We start from the raw sequence: 19172 nt of genomic DNA on the forward strand, positions 1-19172 counted from the left end.
GAACCTTTGTACTATAATCAAATTGCTACTGTACCCAATAAGCACTAAATAGCAAACTAAAACTTAACAAACGCCAGTTGATAACAAAACAAATTTTATCCCCTTCCTGTTGTGATCGGGTGTGGTGTGTCTACTGCAGAATCATGGTGCCATTAATTGAAATGAGAGTTACCTGAGAATCAAACAATCTGTTTGCGTTCTTGACGTTATCTTGGTTGCCATTCAAACGATTGTTAGATCCTGGTGGAAAATGCATGTACATGTCCGACATACAAGGCTCGATAATTACAGCCAAGAGGCACCCCCAAACGAAAATGGTCCTCATGTCCTGTTTCAGCACAAAAGAGCAACCAATTAACCAATTCATGAATACAACTCAACTTTTTGATTTGCTCATCTGTAGATACTATTGTAGATGAAGCTGAGACTTTAGCAATCTATTTCAACCATCCTTGCCTCTCTCAAACTTCAAGTCAAAATAAAGTCTCCTCTGTTGAAGTTTGAAGGACCTAAATTTTTAACATTATTGTAATAATTAAGTTTCTCTGACCAGTATTTTCTAGTACACGTAATAAATTAGCCTATTTTTTTGCAATGCATGAGCGCCCCTTTAATTGTTATTACCTGGGTCTTTCTTTCTCCTCAACAGGACGGTAAGCTCAGCTTGCGAGTTTAAACTGGCGGGATGGCTCCTCAGAACTGTTGCAGCTTTGGAATGTAGTGCTCTCAGTTGGGCCGAACGAATTTTTATAGTATTTTGCGTGATACTAGAAGTAGACGTTTTTTTCAACGAAGTGTGATATAAAATGCTGCCGGAATTGTCACCAAACAGCGGCAGTGAGCAGTGAGGTAAATATCCGATTTCTTTACTGTCACACGGAAACAGAATAACTAAGAAAATCAACGTCAGTGAACATTTTTGCATGTTCCTTGTATTCTCGATGTCCCATGAGAGATTTCAAACAAAGGATCAAACTCGTCGGCGTCACATTAGCATATAAGGGAGCTCAAGCAAACCACGACGACAACAGCAACAAAAACGTCACCAAACAAAAGGTTTAATGAGAAAAACAATAGATGTGCACGTGTGTTATAGATCTTTGTACATTTCTTTGCCGTCCTCTGCAAAACAACAACGTGAAATGACTGCGTGGTCTGAGGTACGCAAACGACGACGGCTAAGTTTTCGTATTTCCATTTGGAATTGAACGCTGTCATTGCATATGTAGCCTGAGCACGTTTTTAGAACCCTTGGCGTACTCGGCAGATCTAGACATTTGTGAATTCGCTAGTAAAATATAAATTTATTTTTGACTAGGCCTCGTCCTCGGCGTCGCCGTCGTCGTTGCTTAAGCTCCCTATTCACTCTCGTTGACGATGAAAACTGCGTGAAAAGATTGCCCAAAAAGGGAAGGTTTATTTTATCTAAGCAGTGAAAAGTCCTTGCCTCAGTATAGTTGAGAAATACAAATATCGAAAGGAAAAAAGTTCGCACGTAATTCCTAGCCAAATGCAATACAAGATACTCCGAATTAAACTAGACTAATTAGCCAATCAGAGCGCTCAAAAATACTATTCGTTGATTTGCTGTGTGGCCACGCCCAATAAGTGCTGTAACACATCTTATTTTTTACCGTCCAATGAACAAACTTTAATGTCGCATAAGCGCTACATTTACGTTAACTACACTTACTCTATAGTGGTTAAATTTAAGGTATCGATTTTGAAAGGGGTATTCAAAAGCGTACGTGTTTATCAATTTTGGCGAACGTGACCAAACCTAGTAGTTGGGACCGGATAGCAATGTCATAGTATTGTAGCTTGTCGAAACATTGATGGAGCAAATTACTGTGCGAGAAATCGACAGAAGGTCGTTTCGTTCGATATTTAACAAGGGAAGAAGATTTTTGATGGATCGTGAAAAACTCTTGTCACTGACGAAATTCCTATCACCTATCTGATAATTTTTCTTTCTCTCATCAGAAAGGCAAGCTACTCCACCTTCACAACCAAATGCAAACTTGCTAGTTTTGTTTCGTCTGGTTTATTTAGTGGTCAGTTTGCATCTACTTAATCTTCTTTTAGTTTCAGTTTGACCTTGATATACGAAATTTGTTTTACACGGGCGGATATACCGCTTTAGGTCGGAATTCAATTAATTTCTAGTTTAGTGCGATATCCCGGCAATTGAGGGATTAAACGGCAGAATACTGAATATTGGATACTGAACTTCAACCTCGATGCTATAATAATCCGGTTGTCGGACACGACATTTCGCGGGCATGTCGCAATGATAACGAAGACAAATTTCGCAAACATCAGCTCTGAACCAGTTTGTTAAGTTATGAAAAACCACAAGCTGTGTTTACTGCTTAAAACAGTGGTTATTCATAGTCCTTAATCAAACAAATCTTTGATGATTAAATAAAATCTCTACTTTGTCTCTTTCGTGTTTCGAAAAAAGAAGCATTCTATTCAGAGGCGTGTTTTAACTTGTCTTTTCTATCGTCGTAGCTTGAATTATAGAAAACAATATAGTTCAATATAGTTCTACGGTAAGCTAAGAACATGAAAGTTGTATCTGAGTTACGAAGCTTCAACGAACCCCCCTTCAACCAATATAATTTTCAATTCACTGAAATGACTGTTTATTCGACCGTTTTCATTGCCTTTGGCTTACTTAACTGGGAACTCCTTCAAAAAGTTTTTGAACACAATGAAAAAAGGGAACCTTGTTAAGGTTAAGTAGTTTAAGTGTCAACACTGAAATTTTTAGGGTTTTATCAATACATATTATTACACTGATTTATCCGGCTTTTAAGAGAATTGCAATTTGTAAGGGAAGTCGAAGAGACACAAAATCAAATAATCCAAAATAATGATTTTTTTTAATACGGCACTGAAAATACAGAAAGTTTAATTGGTAAGTAAGTGGCACTCGTTTTGGTCAAAAAATTCCCTGCAAAATGTAGGCTATTCAACCCAAAGATTGTAAATTTTAGTGACATGATATTCACTCTATGAGATACATCGCTAATCCACAGTAACCGAGAGAAAAGCTTAGCCGATGAAAAATTTTAGAAAACTCGAAATTTCGTTTTGCAAAATACTCAAGAACGGACAGTCCAGGTAAAAGCACTCAGGCTGCTCTGGCAACAGCTTTCATTTAAATGGCCAAACATTAACTGAGTTTCATCTAAAACTTGAACAAAGAGTATCATACAAATGTACTTAGGTCAATGGTACATGTATTCATGAGGGTTTCATCTTAAAATTAAGTTAGAATAACCTTTAACAGAATTATAAAGAGCACCATATGAAAGCTTTGCTCAATCGCTTTCGCTTTTGATTTTAAGTTCGAAATTAGGCGAATGCTTGGTAAAACCTCTAGCTACCATTCTTCAAGCCAAAAGGGCGAATGAAAAACCTGTTTTTGAACGTGTTAAGATACAATAAGGTACTCTAAGCTATAGTTCGATGTAGTATAAATTATTGTTCTTATTTTTTCCCTTGTCCTAAAAGCATAGTTCAAACACATAATTTATTATAAAACTTTAGGGGCAAAAGGCAACGATGAAACATTCACGTTTTGTACTTACGGTTTGGGCTCGTTCAGCCAGTTCTCACAACTTCAAGCCGCACCGTTTCGCAATGTAATGAAAATCTACAGAATAGGATTACTATTTATAAGATCTCTTATCAGGACCCTTTCGCTAAATTAAACAGTGTTACGTGCTTTTTAGAGTCCATGTTTGCACTCTCATCACAAAGAAAAGTATCTTTTCATTTCGTTGTCCTGAGAAACCTACAGCTGTTCAACCATGATACAACTGAGATTGTATTAGCTGATCTGCAGTTAGTTAAACAGCGTTACATGTTTCTGTTTGGCACTAATCATTATCTTTTAGTGGTAACTTTATTCAGTTGCCGGCTTTTCAAAGTAGTGTGTATACAAACGATACACAAACGTGTAAACACTACCTTTTGGCAGATCATAAAGAAGAAAACGATGTTATCGGATGTTTTAAAATATATAGGCGTTGCTTTATAAAACCGCTTATCTTTCCAAAGCTCAGAAGATGACCGCGAAATCAAACATAAAAATCTTTGAAATATTGTCGCTGGGGAAACGTACAGTGTAACAGAGGGGCGGGACTTAAACAGTTAAATAGACCAATTAAACTTTTAACAAGGGTGTAATAAATGGAAACTTTCCTATATCAAAGGCGATGACATCATTTACACCAAACACAGAGCAGCTGAACAAAAAAAGTTGTCTTCCATGAAAATAGTAATTTTCTATTGTTCTCTTGATGTTGAGTTTAATCAACCGCTATTTACATAAACGCCTTGAACACAAGCTTACATAGAGCATTGTACTTACAATGTAATTCAGAACTAAAATACAAGTTGTAACAACACTATATTAACATCACAACGAAACAAAACCTTTCAGGGCTTGAAAAAATGTTCAGAGTGGCGGTACGATAGAGCTTGGTCCCGTATATATATATATATATTTTTTTAATTACAATTTAATGCCAACAAATTAACATTTCGATTTCGACTTTAAATTCAAAGTTTTGTAACAGAGCTCAGCAAATCCTTGCTGTTCTCCTTTAGCGAAATCGCACGTTCCAGAGTTTTTGAAAACTCCACTAGTCCTTTGTTATATTTTCGCCTAACCCGAATACTCTTGTCCAAATCAGATCAAAGCTCGTTTAATTCACCAACACTGAGAGTTAGGGGAAGAAAGGACGGAGAAACAAATTCAAGATTAACTAGGAGTAGGAAAAGAAAGTCAGTCAGTGATAAAGTTTTTTTCTCAGTTGTAAATGCAGACGACAGAGTTGTTTGAAGTCACCTTAACTCACATTTTTGAATGCGAGGGAAAAAAAACATTAACTCTTGAAAGTGTTTTATGGGGGTGAACTCGTTGTCGTGTGTTTGGGAAATGCATAAAAAGTGAAATCACGGTATTCTGTTTGCGTGCATGCCTTCAATCTGCTCAGTGCAATGCTGGGAAACCTGCAGCATCAGTTTTATTTAATATATTTCTTTACTCCTTAGTCTGGGTAACAAGCTTGACTTCAATCTTTTTAGATTGAAAAGAAAGGAATATATAAGATATTAACTAAATTTTTTTTCGTTTCATTCCCTCACAGCAAGACCTTTTAGCTATATCGGCTATCGGCCTGTTACCTAGATCGTTATCAAATCTCTCTTTCCCCATTTATTTGAAATCCTCCGACACTAATCAACACATTCAAGAGTGGAAAGATGAATTAAATCTGTGACAAATGATGGGCATTAGCTGCACGGAATCTGACTTCATCGGCGAAATAAATGAGATGGCATTCAAAATTTTTAACTATGATAACGGTAACAGTTTTCTTTTAGTGATACCAACTTCAGGACGTTCATCTTTGAGATACGAGGGTGACTGTATTAATGGCTTTCGTTTTAGCCATTATATTAAACTTTATCTCGGCCACAAAAAGTGCCGTGTAAAAACAAGACCAGTCGTGACATGCCAGTTGTACGTGCGCTAAGAAAGGCGTCGTTCGCGCTAAAAAGTAATACATCTGAGTTTGCAGGCCGGACTGGTACCCTAATAAAATCCAAATTATTCATTTCGGTCCGCCACCTTTTAAATTCAGGGCTTACATAAGCATGACAAGACGCACGTCGTATTTGCCAAGTACCATGTTTAATCACACACCTTGTAACATACATAGAGAAGACTCGGAACTGTCAGAGAAATACGCGCTCTTGCAAAGAAAAACTTGCGAATTCATGTGCGAAACTACAGTAGACATTAAAGAGAGAAAGCCCGAAAACCGTACACCAACCAAAAGGACCGCAAAACTGACGCTTTTCGTGCCTAAAAATAAAGACACGTCTTACGTACAAACTGCAAGTTAATTGTGTTGAACTTGTTGATAGAACGACTGAGTAAATATACAGCGACAACCTGAATCTATATACCTTCATGTCGAAAGCGAACTTACGATTTAGTCAAACTGTGGCCGGATTTCCCCAGGTAACATTCTTACAGCATTAAAACAGGTTAAATTTTCAAAGTTGAAGCGGAAGATAATAATGAACACAAACGTTCAATATTACACGTAACTGAAACTCTTAGAGGAATTTGAATACTGAATACTTGTAAACGAAAAACTCGAACGAAAAGAGCCATAAAAAAGGAAACACCTGGATAATTTTGCCATGAAAATTATCCAGGAGTATCCTGGATAATTTTCCAGGAGTATCCTTGATAATTTTCATTATTCTCTTTCGACAACTGAGTGTTTTTTATAATTATTTACAACATTGAAGCTCAGAATTTCAGTCAACAGTCATTACAATGAACAATAAATCTCTTGAACCTTTAAGCGGTATTGTTATCTTTCACAAAATACGTTTTTAGGATGACAATCTTCTTCTCCTTCAATACGACTTCTATTCAAACGCAAAGCAACAACTTATTAATGCGGATGAATACGAGTTTTAAAAAAAGAAAGCTCGAGTTAAAGTTGTGGTTTCTAGTAAGTCAATTGTCACCCTCGTTTATTTCATTTCTAGCTTTCCGATTGGCTCACACTCTAATTATTTCAAAATGAACATACACAAACAATATTACCTGATAAAGTGATTTATTTCATCAATTCATTGTGAAAATTTATATTTCTGTGAACAACGTGACCTTGTTATTTTTAGAGTCAAAAAAATTGTATTTATTTTCTAGGTTTGTACATAAAAAAAAAAAGATTCCAACAAAAAAAAAATTGCAATAAAATTTGCAATATTGAAAAATGTTATCTAAGCATAATGAAAAAAGTGACCAGCACTTTCATCACAAAATTATTATGTAATTTTTTGCCGTTATTTTACAGTTTAATTTAATCTAAGGGAAGAACCACTAGGGTAAGGGGGAATATCTCCCCTGATAATTTTCCAAATAGTAGAAAAAGAAAAACAGTGCGAGCACTGCTCGCTAAATTATACAGAGTTCGTAAGGGTAAAACAGTCGTGTAATGTTCAAAGGTTACAACAAAAATGAAGCTGAAAATGTTCTCCCCTCCCCCCAGTTACTTTGTATGGTCCACTCCCACATGTATGTGCATTTCATTTGACAATGGGATTGCATCTTCCGAAAAAAAAGGTTGCAATTTGGTTTGAAGGTTTTATAGTTTGCTCATATCGTATATGGCAAAGTGTTGGTTATATCGAATCTTTATATTATTCTGAAAAAAATCTACATTAACACACAACTTTTTCAAGATCGCACAAATTCTCTCACTAGACTAGTTGATCGGTCAGGTTTTGCCGCAATTAAATCAAGAGCAATATCCAGAATCAATAATTTAAGTGATGCATAGCACTCCTTTCTGACTTCGGTTTGAAAAGTTGTTATTTCGCGAGCACATGTAATAAAAACACCCTTTGTTACTAAATTGCAGCATAATGCCCCCAAAGGATGCTGGTGCATTGTTCAGTAGAGAATCCATTTGTGGTTTCTTTGTTTCCACAGACTCCGCGTCACATTCCTGGCTTTTCCGTAGGCAGGTGTAGTACCCTTCAAAAATGAAAAATAATTGATTGATGTTTTGATCTGAAGCTTATGATTTTAAAAGAATAGATTAAAGGTTTTTGAACTAAATTATCACAGGCCGTGTTGTTGTTGTTGTTAGTTTTTCCCCTTCTTTCGCGGTTTTGTTTTCTTTCAAGATTTCGTCAGTTTAAGCTTGCAGTTACCTTTCAGTTACGAAGTCAAAGCTTTCAGCAAAGAACCTGAGGGCTAATAATCGTTTTAAAGGCTTTTTTTGGTGGACTCGAGAAGTCTAACAGGAAAAAGAAGTTACGCATTTCAAAACATGCCGGTTATACTTCACACATGTATGCTAAAGGGATCTTGGGTCTCAAAATGTTAAGGGGCATGCACATGACTGAAAGAATAGTGGCATGATGAAACTGGCTCTAGAAACAAAACGAAACACAACGTAAAACAAGCTATACTGCGGTCAAATAAAGTTCAAAAGTCTCTTGACATACAGTAGGGATCATAATTATTGTTGGAGAATCTTGAACCTGGCATTTGGGAGTGCTGAACATGCAGACATACTGAGAAATCTGAGAATTAGCATTTTCCTTCGATGTACATGAGGTGTGGAATTTAATGTGTCCAATGTACCTGCACTTGCTAAGCTCACAGCAATGTCTTCTGGTTTCGGAGTTTTTAATTCTAGACTTGTCCAAACAGCGGTGGCACCCTGGAAAAGTTTGGACACTTCCCAAGGGAGGGGATAGTTGTCCAAAGAATTTTCTGTTTCCACCATGTTATTTCTGTCTGTACCTGTGAAATATAGACAGGTTGTATTTAAGCTTGTGAACAGCAATACGTCTGTCTTACACGTATACCGTTGAATAAGGCTAAAATTGGTGCAAAAAAATGCTTGCTATGCAAAAATGCCACTAGGAGAATAGAGTAAGGGGGTGGTTGAATGAGCAGCATGGAGGCTATACTCTCATTTAGTCCACTAGCGCTACATAAACTGACTGTATAAAAGTGTCACGTACTATGTTAAAGGATGAGCATTATTTACATAAATCTTGCATGTAGCTTACATAGTTATTAGCTCCAAACTTGAACATGCCAGTAACCGTCTCATTGCGCATCTGTGATTCTGTACACTATGCACTGGCCAACTTTGTGCATCCTTAAATTTTCTAGATGCACCATTGGATAGTTTATTATATAACTGAGAAAACTAATTCATTGTGATTGGCTGAGAGCAGCCCAATTTATCGTTAATTCTCAATTCGCACTGCAGTGCTAATTAATGCGTACACTTTTATGGTTTTCCCAGTCATATAATGAGTAATTGTATGAAGGCTCAAGCAATTAAGGATTTACACTATTCATGATATTTGAATCTGCCCCCCCCCCCCCCCCCCAATCCCTCCCAAGCCCCCACTCGATCCATTGCAGGGTACTCTCTACCATTCTGCCATATTACCTCAACAATTTACCCATTTATACAACTGGGTGGATAGAGGCACTGTGAGGGGAAAATGTCTTGCCCAAGAACAGAGCAGAACAAGCCCAGGCAGGGCTGAAATCTGGACAGCCAGACCTGGAGTCCAGCACATTAAGCATGAGGCCACCACACCTCCCATCATCTACATATATGCTTCCTTATGTAAAAAATTAAAACTAATCTTAATATTTATCACAAGGGACAGCAATATTACCACTGTTCCCTTCCCCAGCATCCCCGGCTTGTCCATCACCAGCTGGGTTGTTGTTATTATGAGAGTTGGAGCCTGAAAAAAAAAAAAAGAGTGATCAATAAATTCTTGTTGTAAAATCCAGGAAAAGCATAAACATCTACATATATACATTTTGTTGCAAATCAAACACAGACAAATCCGTGAAGGATAGTGATTAAAAAAAAAAACATTTTTGGTTTCAAAACTGTTGCTGCACCAATTAAGCTTGTGGCTTAATTCTAGATGTTTGTCATACAGTTATGAAATGAGGAGCCCCTGTTCAATATCATAATTATAAATTAATTACGTAGTGAGAAACAACAAAGAGGATATGCAATTCCTGTCCTCACACACTGCAGGGTTGTCATAATGGGCTGTAACCCATAATACTTGTTACGGCTGAGGATGTTTGATAACCCTTGATGCTACGGGTGAACTCACCTGTAGTTGATACAATTCACCCAAAAAGTACCAAGTTTGTTATGGGTGTGAAGATCAAGGCTACAGGTGAATCAAAACTTAATGACAGCCCTGCATTCCACTTCTCAGCCTCCCCTGACTTTTATCCTGTTCTCATGGATAACACAGGGGACCACTAAGGATATTGGTTTCACAAGCTCCTGCCCCCCTCCCCCTCAATATGCCTTTCACCCTACTCCCCCACCCCCTCCCATCCCATGCATGTTAAATCAATCACTCTACCTGTCCACTGAATGTGAACCACATCAGTTTCTTTTTTGATGTTTAATTTGTTGGGAACAAAATCATATTCAACAGCTGGATAAACCTGCAAAAATATAACAAAAATTAATCAATAAATACAGTAAACAATTAAAATATGTCAGTGTGTTTATTAAGAATTTTAATGGACATTGCTGGTTTTAAATTAAAATCTCTAGATCTGAAGTTAAGCCCTGGGAAACGATCACAAGATTTCAATGCAACATATTGCAACATTGCTGGGCACATGTTGTGTACATTTGACCACCCTGTTGCAAAGTGTTGCCACTTATCAGAGGTTGATATTTTCAACACCCAACATGTCTCAACACGTCACAACAAAGTGGCCAAATGCACACAACAAGTTGCGCACAACAGTGTTGTGATATGTTGCATTGAAATGTTGTGATCATTGGGCCGGGGCATTATGTATTTATGAATTATACTTGCATGTAATGATACTTAATAAACATAAGTACAGTTGACCCCGGCTAACTCAAACCTTCAAGGAATTCAACAAAGTTTGAATCATTAGGAGTTTGATGGGTGCAAATGAACAGAAATTATCCCAAATTATCCCAAATCATTTTAATTTCACAATTTACCAATATTATCTATTATTATAATTAGCCGGTTGTTTCGGCCTTGACAATTTATCATAATCAGCAATTCTTGTACTAAGAATTAAGCTTGTGAAGTTGCTCTGATAACACCGGACATTACTATATCAAGTACATTGAATATTGATTTTTCCTCTCACATTATTGGTACCTTAAAAGTATTGTACATTGAATTTATTGAATATTGAATATTGATTACATTGAATATTGATTTTTCCTCTCACATTATTAGTACTCTGCAAAGAAGTTAGAAAATAAAACCCATACTTGACATACATTGTAGTATATTACTCAACTAGATATTGCTTTTAATTATAAAGTTCATAGAGCTGTTTTCAACTGAGTGTCATAAAACCAAAACCAAATAGACTACAAGTAGGCAGTCCAGTGAACCAGTCAAAACTAAAACACAAAGCATGAGGAAATGCGTATATAATGTGACTGTATAACTGTGACTCACTTGCATACATTCCGCCATGCTTTGTGTTTGAGTTTTGATTGGTTCACTGGACTGTTTGCACTTTTTGATTGCGTGGCTAGAGTGATCAGCCAATTACTGGTTTTATTTTTACTTCCGTTTGGATGAAAAAGTGACGCAAGTTTTTAAAGCCACTCATGCAGTGCAGTGATACAATCTTGAGAAATAACTTCTTAATAATTAAACGAACTCTGTTTGATCCATTATTACTGACAATACCTGTACAATGTTGCCTCTCTTTCCACGAACATTCAAATTGTAAATGTTTTTGTCAAATGGTACAGCATCTGTTAACCGTTGGCTTAGCTGAATTATGTGTGATCTGTCCTGGAATGTCCTTCCATATTGAGCTGTATTTATTGCAAGTTTTAATGGTGACGAACCACCAATGTCAACAGCAGGGTTTTGCTGAATCAACCTGAAAATGATTCACAACATACAATATCATTCCACAGTCAAACGGATACTTTTAGCAGCATCGACAGCACATATCTTTTTAAATAGATGTTTTGGTTTTTGAAAGAAGAGGAGAAGAAGACCGAAAGAAAGGGTGTCTGGAAAACCTGAATAGCGAATAGCGAATTGTCGCGAATAGTGAATGGCGAATAGTCCTGAATAGTGCGAATAGTCTCGAATAGTGCGAATAGTGGCGAACAGTTGCAAAAAGTGGCGAATAGTGACGAATAGTTGTCAATAGTCACTGCTTTAGATCTAATATCCAGTGTTAATTAATTATCCAAATAAGCAACAGAATTTCAGTGGATTTATTACCTTTTCTTCTCTGGACTCAGGCTAGTAGGCTGTCCATCGCCGACATTAAGAAAACAGAAAACACAAGGATAACCTAATAAAGACGTATTTACGCTTTTGCAGCAGTTAAAACAGAAGAAATTACGTTTGGAAACACCTTTTGTCCTGATAAGCACCCGTGCTTTTTAGCGGGAAAATCCCATCCTAAGTTGCTATGAGGTTGACTGCGAGATACTGGGTACCCTATTTACTACTATTTGCCACTATTTGCCACTAAATGTATTTACCACTATTTGCCACTATTCACCACCATTCGAGACTGTTCGCCACTATTCGCACTATTCAAACTGTTTGCTATTCGCTATTCGGGACTATTCACTGGTCGTTATTCGCGACTATTTGCTATTTCCTATTCGGGTTTTCCAGACACCCGTTTCTAAACGTAATTTCTTCCGGCTGTTTTAACTTTATTAGGTTATCCTTGTGTTTTCTGATTTCTTAATGTCGGCGATGGACAGCCTGCTAGCCTGAGTCCAGAGAAGAAAAGGTAATAAATCCACTGAAATTCTGTTGCTTATTTGGATAATTTATAATTAATGCTGGATATTAGATGTAAAGCGGTGACTATTAACGACTATTCGTCATAATTCGCCACTTTTCGCAACTGTTCGCCACTATTTGCACTATTCGGGACTATTCACCATTCACTATTCGCGACTATTCGCTATTCGCTATTCGGGTTTTCCAGACACCCCAAAAGAAAAAATTGACCAGTGTGTCAGGACCAAAAATTAATGAATTAAATTCCGGCCCGTTCAGCGCCTTAATCGCTTGTGCTAACGAAGCAACAGTAGGAAATTAGCTTAATTATATGAATACAAAACTTGTATCGGTTCGAACAACTAGTGGCAAATGGGGTGCTTTGGTGACTTCATTGTCCAGCGAGATAAAAGGTATCTTCAAAAGTTCAACAAAAGATCTCCAAACGATAACACTAGGAAAACTGAGTTTTTTTGCACACATTATTTCTTGAAAACGAAGTGCAAACCAGCAAAAAAAACTTCAGAGCAATGTTTCTCAAGTTAAATGAAGCCCACATGCCAAAATTCAGCTCGAAAAATCTAGGGGACATTCCTGCACGCGGCCTTTCAATAATATTATTTGGACCAGATCAAGGTCAGATCTATAGGAGCTACAAAACTGGATAAATGGCACTGACCCTGAGTGTGAATGAATTTACAAATGACCATTCTTGAACTACCAACTTGGTCAGGTGTGATAATAATGATCTCTCTGAATTTCACTCCACAAAATATTAATTAATGTATGAATTGGGTACAAGTACTCATCCTTACTTATTGTTAAAAGTAGCATTAGTGCTCCAGCGATCATAGTCATCAGTGGATATGTTATATCTGAAAAGTGAAGAACAGCTATTTAAAATTTTTTGAATTAAAATTAATTGGTCAGGACCATTTGTAGCTGTAGGGAATTGAGCTAGTGGACCAAAAACAGACACTTCTTAAAACATCTGTCCAAGACATAACATACAAAACGGGACATTTCTGGAATTCATCTACACATGTACTTTTCAGCTAGAATTTCTGAAGTGCATAAGATGGAATGGAGTAAGTTACAACACTGTACATATGTATTACATGAATGTGTGGCATGTATATGCTTACCTTATTCTAAAAACACAGCGCTGAGCATGACCAGATGGAAAGTTAGGAATTGTCCAAGTAAAGTTTGGAGTCACACCCTCTGGAGTGTTACCAAGGTGATTGTCCCGTGTCCAAGGAGCCTGGCCACAGTATGGTTCATCAAGTTTCACCAAGCACTGGGGCTTATCAGAGCCATGAGGGATGCCCCAAACAAAACGATCTCCTGCCTCCTGACAGCTCTTCTCTTTATTGTACTGGGGAGGCATCTTCTCAAGGAAATTTGTAAATATCATCCATTTCCCATTGTTGTCTGTGCAATCTTTGGCATTGTTGTACTTTGACCAGTGTTTGCGTACTTTTCCACCAGGGTAATACTCAACACACTCTCCTATTTGTGGATCAAAGACAGCATCATTTAAGGATTGATTAATTATACATGAATTGATTCGTGATCAATGAATCAAATTATCTTTTTTATAATAATACCAACGTCAATTCAATGACTGTCAAAGGCACACCAGGCAATATTTCGGCACATCAACTAATGGATCGCTACACTGGGTATTTTTTTTACAATTCTTAATTAGTTAAGATCCTATACAACCAGAAAGTCCTCAAATAACTCTTAATAACTACATGTAGATAAGTTAAACATAAATCTACATGACTGTGTAGAAGTCAAGTCTGTGAGGATCCCTAACAGTTTTACCAGTGACCACATGCTACAAGACTAAATACCGCTACTCCCCCAGCCCACCCCTAACCCACCCCACTCCACCCAGGACGTAAAACTTACTTAAATGCAGGTGAAGATTTTTAACTTTGATTGCATGACTGTACATCACCAAAAATCCCAAAGTACTCACAATTTTATTTGTATAAATTTACCTTTTGGTTCAACATTAAAGCTGTGCTTCTTATAATATTCACACTTAGACGTATCACTGGTTAAAATTGCAATGTCTTTCCACTCTGTTGGATGCCAGTATGGATAATAGTCCCTCTCCTCTGGACACTCATATCCTCGCCGTGTGCCTGTGGGATTCTGCCTTGTGTAGATACTCTCTTGACCGGCTAACTTTTGATCAGCAGTGAACAAACCTGTAAGTGTTTGACAAATTAATGGAATTAATACATTTCTCAGTATAAATGGCATTAAAAGTCACCTTTTTCCATATCATGCAGCTTCATTGTATTTAACCCAGCTCCTGGAAACCCTGGAACCAGCTGTACAATGGTGATAGCCTTGCTACCATTGGCTATCTTAACTGCAGGGCTGTCATTAAGGGCCGTAACCTGTAACACCTGTTACGACTATGTATACTCGATTGGCCCTTGATGCTACGGGTGAACTTGCCTGCCGTTGATATAATCCACTCATAAAGTAACAAGTTTGTTACAGGGTGTGAAGATCAAGGCTACTGGTGAATGACAGCCCTAAACTGTTACTGTGATTGAAGGTGGGTCATGTCATTTCATGTGCACACTCCTTAAGGGGACCACATTACTTTATGCATTAGTGCCAATGCAAAATGAAAATGCACCAGCTCACCCCCTCCTCTAATGAATGACCAGTTCCTAAGAGAACAATCAAGCTTTCTTTGGGTACTTCCAGGACTTTCCAGGTTTTTCAGGACCCATATGAACCCGGCTTCTAGCTGATGTCACAAGAAATGCTTAAGGGTACATGCAAGAGCTCTGACCCAGTCTCTCATTATTCAATAAATGCTTCTTGGCAAGTGTGGCCCAAGAGAAAATGCATAAAGAGGGGAATGGGAAGACCAAAACAATCCTGGAGACACATAGTGACAAAAGAGCTGGAGAACTTCAGCACCACATGGGGTGGGGCTGGACTGATTACAAAAAACAGAGTCTGGTAAAGAGCTACAGCTAGTGAAAGCACTATGCATCAAGAGGGGCAAGGAGGATTAATGAATAATGAATGCATATGAGGAAAAATGTGAATACATGTAGTTAAAAAAAAAAAACAATCACGTAATTTATGGGGGGCACTTCTTAACTACCAATTGGTCATTACCACTCCTTCTGTTAGCTGTTGGTTTACAACATTAATAGGTAAGGTAAGGTAAAGTCTGCATGCGAGCCAAGTGGCCCATCAGGCCGGAGCTTATCTCGGTTTCTGTAGCATGAAGCGACTAGGAGTATTTCTACTCCCCCCTGGATGGGATGCTAGTCCATCGCAGGGTTACCCCCAGCATTAAGTTCACTGGTACCCATTTATACACCTGGGTGGAGAGAGGCACTGTGAGAGTAAAGTGTTTTGCCCAAGAACACAACACAATGTCCCCCGGCCAGGGCTCAAACCTGGACCGCTCGATCCGGAGACGAGCGCACTAACCATGAGGCCACCGCACCTCCCATGCAGTCCTTCTGTTAGCTGTTGGTTTACAGCATTAATAAGGAGCACTTATTTACCTTTGTTTCGCTCTCTTCTCTTGCATTTATCATACCACTCCCATGACTCATGCAAACCTCTGTTGATATCCATATTCCCAGTTTTCCGTTGTTTATACTGAGCTTGAGTCTCAGCATCTTTCTTAGTAGTAGCTGTAAACTTCGGTGTGTTTGTATTGATACCGTTACGCAAAGTGTTAACATCGCCATTTGGTTTGTCCTGTCCTGGAACCCACTGACACATATACTGCAACACAACATTACTGTTCATCTTGTGAGGGTTTGTCACATCATTCCCACCAGAACCATGTTGATTGGTCCACTCAAATGTGAGAAATGTTTTACCTTGGTCTGTGCCTCCACTTTGGAAAAAATTCTGGAAAGCATTTAGTGCAAAATGAGTTGTTAAAATGTACATAGTACCCCTATCTAGATGTACATCCAATCAGATCATTAAAAAAGTTTGTATGAGTAACAGATTGGGTAAAAATATATATCTAAATGACATAACATTATTGTACACTGTCAGTAAGTTACATAATAAATTCATTATGTGCTGTACCATGTTGTACTGATCTTGCGCTTTAGTGGCAGCTTTGTTTGTTTTGTCTCCAACATTGTATCCACCACGGTTATTATTCTGTGAAAAGAAACAAAATCAATACAAGTCATTCCATACTGAATTATGCATGAACCGGTTGTGTATTATAGCATCAAATTTTTTCCCATGTTGTTAATCCCTAAGCTGAGCATGGGAATATATCAGGGAATACAACACAATTTGAATCACGGAATCTTCACATGTTAGAAGTTTGAAGGATAATAAGCAGAGAGAATAAATTACAGGGATCAAGTTAGAAGTCTTGTCTGTGAAGCTAATTATAGGGGCACTTATAAATGTCTCTTATGACTAACTCTGAGGAAAATCTTTCAGATAACCTGGGGTGGATACAGGATTTTAGAGAAGGGGGTTTGAGATACAGAACACTGAAGACAGTCTCCTCCAGGGGGTCTGGGACATCCTCTCTGGCAAATTTTTAAAACTGGGGTCCTCAGAAATGGAATTTCTGGCATTCTGAGGCCAAATCAGTGTGTTACAATGTGTCATTTTTTTTTATCTAGGGGGTTCAACCAAACCCCCTAAACCTCCTAGGTCCAGCACTTTAGGATAACTGAACCCTTTTTTGATTCCCCTGGTCAGCTTGAGTAACAAACCATACCTACCAACTCTATTTGATTTCCTAGGAACCCCCCTAGAAATACAGACTAAATCCCCCAGATACAAACTGATTCTGCCAGATAAATATATTAAGTAGCTGTAGTGACCTGTTTCTCTAGTTAAGTACATGTTGGTAAGCCAGGGGATCTCTAATGTATCAATCCACCAGGAAGTCCAGTGTAGATTGTGTGGGCAGCCTCTCATTACTCTTTGTTAAGTGTAATGCAAAAGTACATGCAAAAGAAAATAATCACGCCTACTGACAAAGCCAGAGAATCTGCATCATAAATTAGCAGCTTATCAGGCAAGTTTGGTCTTGCTACAGGTAATTTGGTTTGAGTGCGACTCACCAAAATACTATCAATGGCAAGACAAAATTGACAAGTAGACAGGGCTTCTGATTGGCTAATTCCATCTGGGAACAGTTATCAGGCTAACCACTAACTTAAGTTCCAGACGGACCACCAGGCATGTAGTCTACATAAAGTTTTAAAACTTTTCCATAGACGGCCTTGAAAAGGCTGTTTCTGGATATCAGCCATCTAGCCACTAGCATTATCATACTGATACAAACAGTGTGTAAAATACGTATCAAAAGATGGTAAGACTTCCCAAGTTTACTCTACAGTGAAGAGCCTTGAAACCCTCCCCGAAGGTTAGAATTGTTAGCCAAATATTAAACGTTCGAGAAACTCAGTTTACTATTTTTTAAACAGCTGCCTTATCTTTTTCATACAGTTTAACTCCACACAAATCAATAGCACTGCATGCAACACTTCCCACCAGAGATCATAAAACTATTAAAACTATTTTTTGCGTGAAATCCATATTGGTCAAACATGGCGCCAATAAGTTGAACTCCTAATTCATTATTCACGCAATTCAAGATCATTAAATCCGTAGAGAAGTTCATTTTGGGAAGTGATAATTACCAAGACTGCTTTAAGATATTGAAGTAACAGAACTACTTTGTGCACTATCTGTACCTGAGAATCGAAGAGTCTGTTGGCATTTTTTCTCTGCGCCGATCTCTCGTTCAGACGATTATTCGTTCCTCGAGGATTGTGCATGTAAATGTCTGCATGGCAACAAGACAACAGAATGGCAACCAGTGCAATATTCAAAGGTTCCATTACTGCCAGGCTCGAGAAGTAACAAATTCGTGATTTCGAAATCAGCCTGCACAACCTTTTACTTGCACCAGGTACGAAAGGCTGCGTCGATGTTATCATTACCATATTTGGCTGTGGAATCTTCACTTCCGGGTCGAGTGTCAAAAATGGCAAATGACGTAGTGCCGGAAATGATATTAACTGTAAGTCACGCGCGACTTACCCACTCAAGGGCTTTTCACGGCCCACTTCACGGTCCACTTCACAGTCTACTTTCTTTTTGCTTCACGACCCGCACTGAAATCTAGATTGTTCTCATTTTCCCAGATTTTTCATGACTACTGCAGGTCAGCCTGGTCGACTATTACCCTACCAAAGCTAACCCTGCAGACTGCTCGCAGTCTGAAAGTTTGTTTCCAAGCTATGGCAGTTACCCTTCGGGTATTTTGGTTTTTATCAGGCGTTAGTGTAGTCTGCGTTCTGCTTTATATAGTGACCTCACCGGGCAGTGGGGTCCCAGGCTCCGTGAGTCTTTTCTTTACGGTATTTCATTGACTGAGTCTCTAATTCCATAGTTATTCTTAAGAAATTCTGAAGGGTTCTAGGCCCTGTAAGTTTGAAATTTGTGGTTCCTCTATGACACGAGTTCATACTCTGCGGTGCATTTGGCAATTTAAGAACAAATCAAAGGTTTCGGGGAAGGAATGCAATATGCCATTATTGTGCAAAAAAAAAAAACCATGCCACACGTTTAGACTGAGCCTCAGGGAACGATCATAAATTTAAACTGAAGTTGAGGATGAACTGATGTTCTTAAAATGTTGTTCCCTTCCATTTTGAAAGCAAAGAGAAATAACTGAAGTAAATTGCCGGCAAGGAACTGATAACCAGGAACTGACATTGAACTTGAACTTTGAACTT

At 38.1% G+C, this 19172-nt stretch overlaps 2 protein-coding genes across 2 annotated transcripts in view; both read right to left on the reverse strand.

Annotated features, from left to right (window-relative positions):
- Nucleotides 1–3709, reverse strand: part of LOC110047169 (protein DD3-3-like) — a 14662-nt gene extending 10953 nt beyond the window's left edge. The window contains exons 1-2 of the mRNA XM_089290755.1: nt 3600–3709; nt 173–328 (exon numbers count right to left, since the gene is read on the reverse strand). Of these exons, the coding sequence (XP_089146881.1) occupies nt 173–325 (153 nt within the window). The 5' untranslated portion in view covers nt 326–328; nt 3600–3709. The remainder of the gene's footprint in view (nt 1–172; nt 329–3599) is intronic.
- A 2930-nt stretch (nt 3710–6639) lies between these two features.
- Nucleotides 6640–18392, reverse strand: LOC110061275 (protein DD3-3-like). Its single transcript, XM_089290749.1, has 11 exons — nt 18126–18392; nt 16483–16560; nt 15942–16296; nt 14394–14606; nt 13527–13893; nt 13197–13256; nt 11311–11509; nt 9976–10060; nt 9256–9327; nt 8195–8356; nt 6640–7579 (listed from the first exon to the last, which is right to left on the reverse strand). The coding sequence occupies exons 1-11, from the start codon at nt 18375–18377 to the stop codon at nt 7368–7370; spliced, it is 2055 nt and encodes a 684-aa protein (XP_089146875.1). The 5' UTR covers nt 18378–18392; the 3' UTR covers nt 6640–7367.
- Between the last annotated feature and the right edge of the window lie 780 nt (nt 18393–19172).

Source organism: Orbicella faveolata, unplaced genomic scaffold, assembly GCF_042242905.1.
Source record: "Orbicella faveolata isolate gen_17 unplaced genomic scaffold, um_ofav_v1 contig_1, whole genome shotgun sequence".
Taxonomy (NCBI): domain Eukaryota; kingdom Metazoa; phylum Cnidaria; class Anthozoa; order Scleractinia; family Merulinidae; genus Orbicella; species Orbicella faveolata.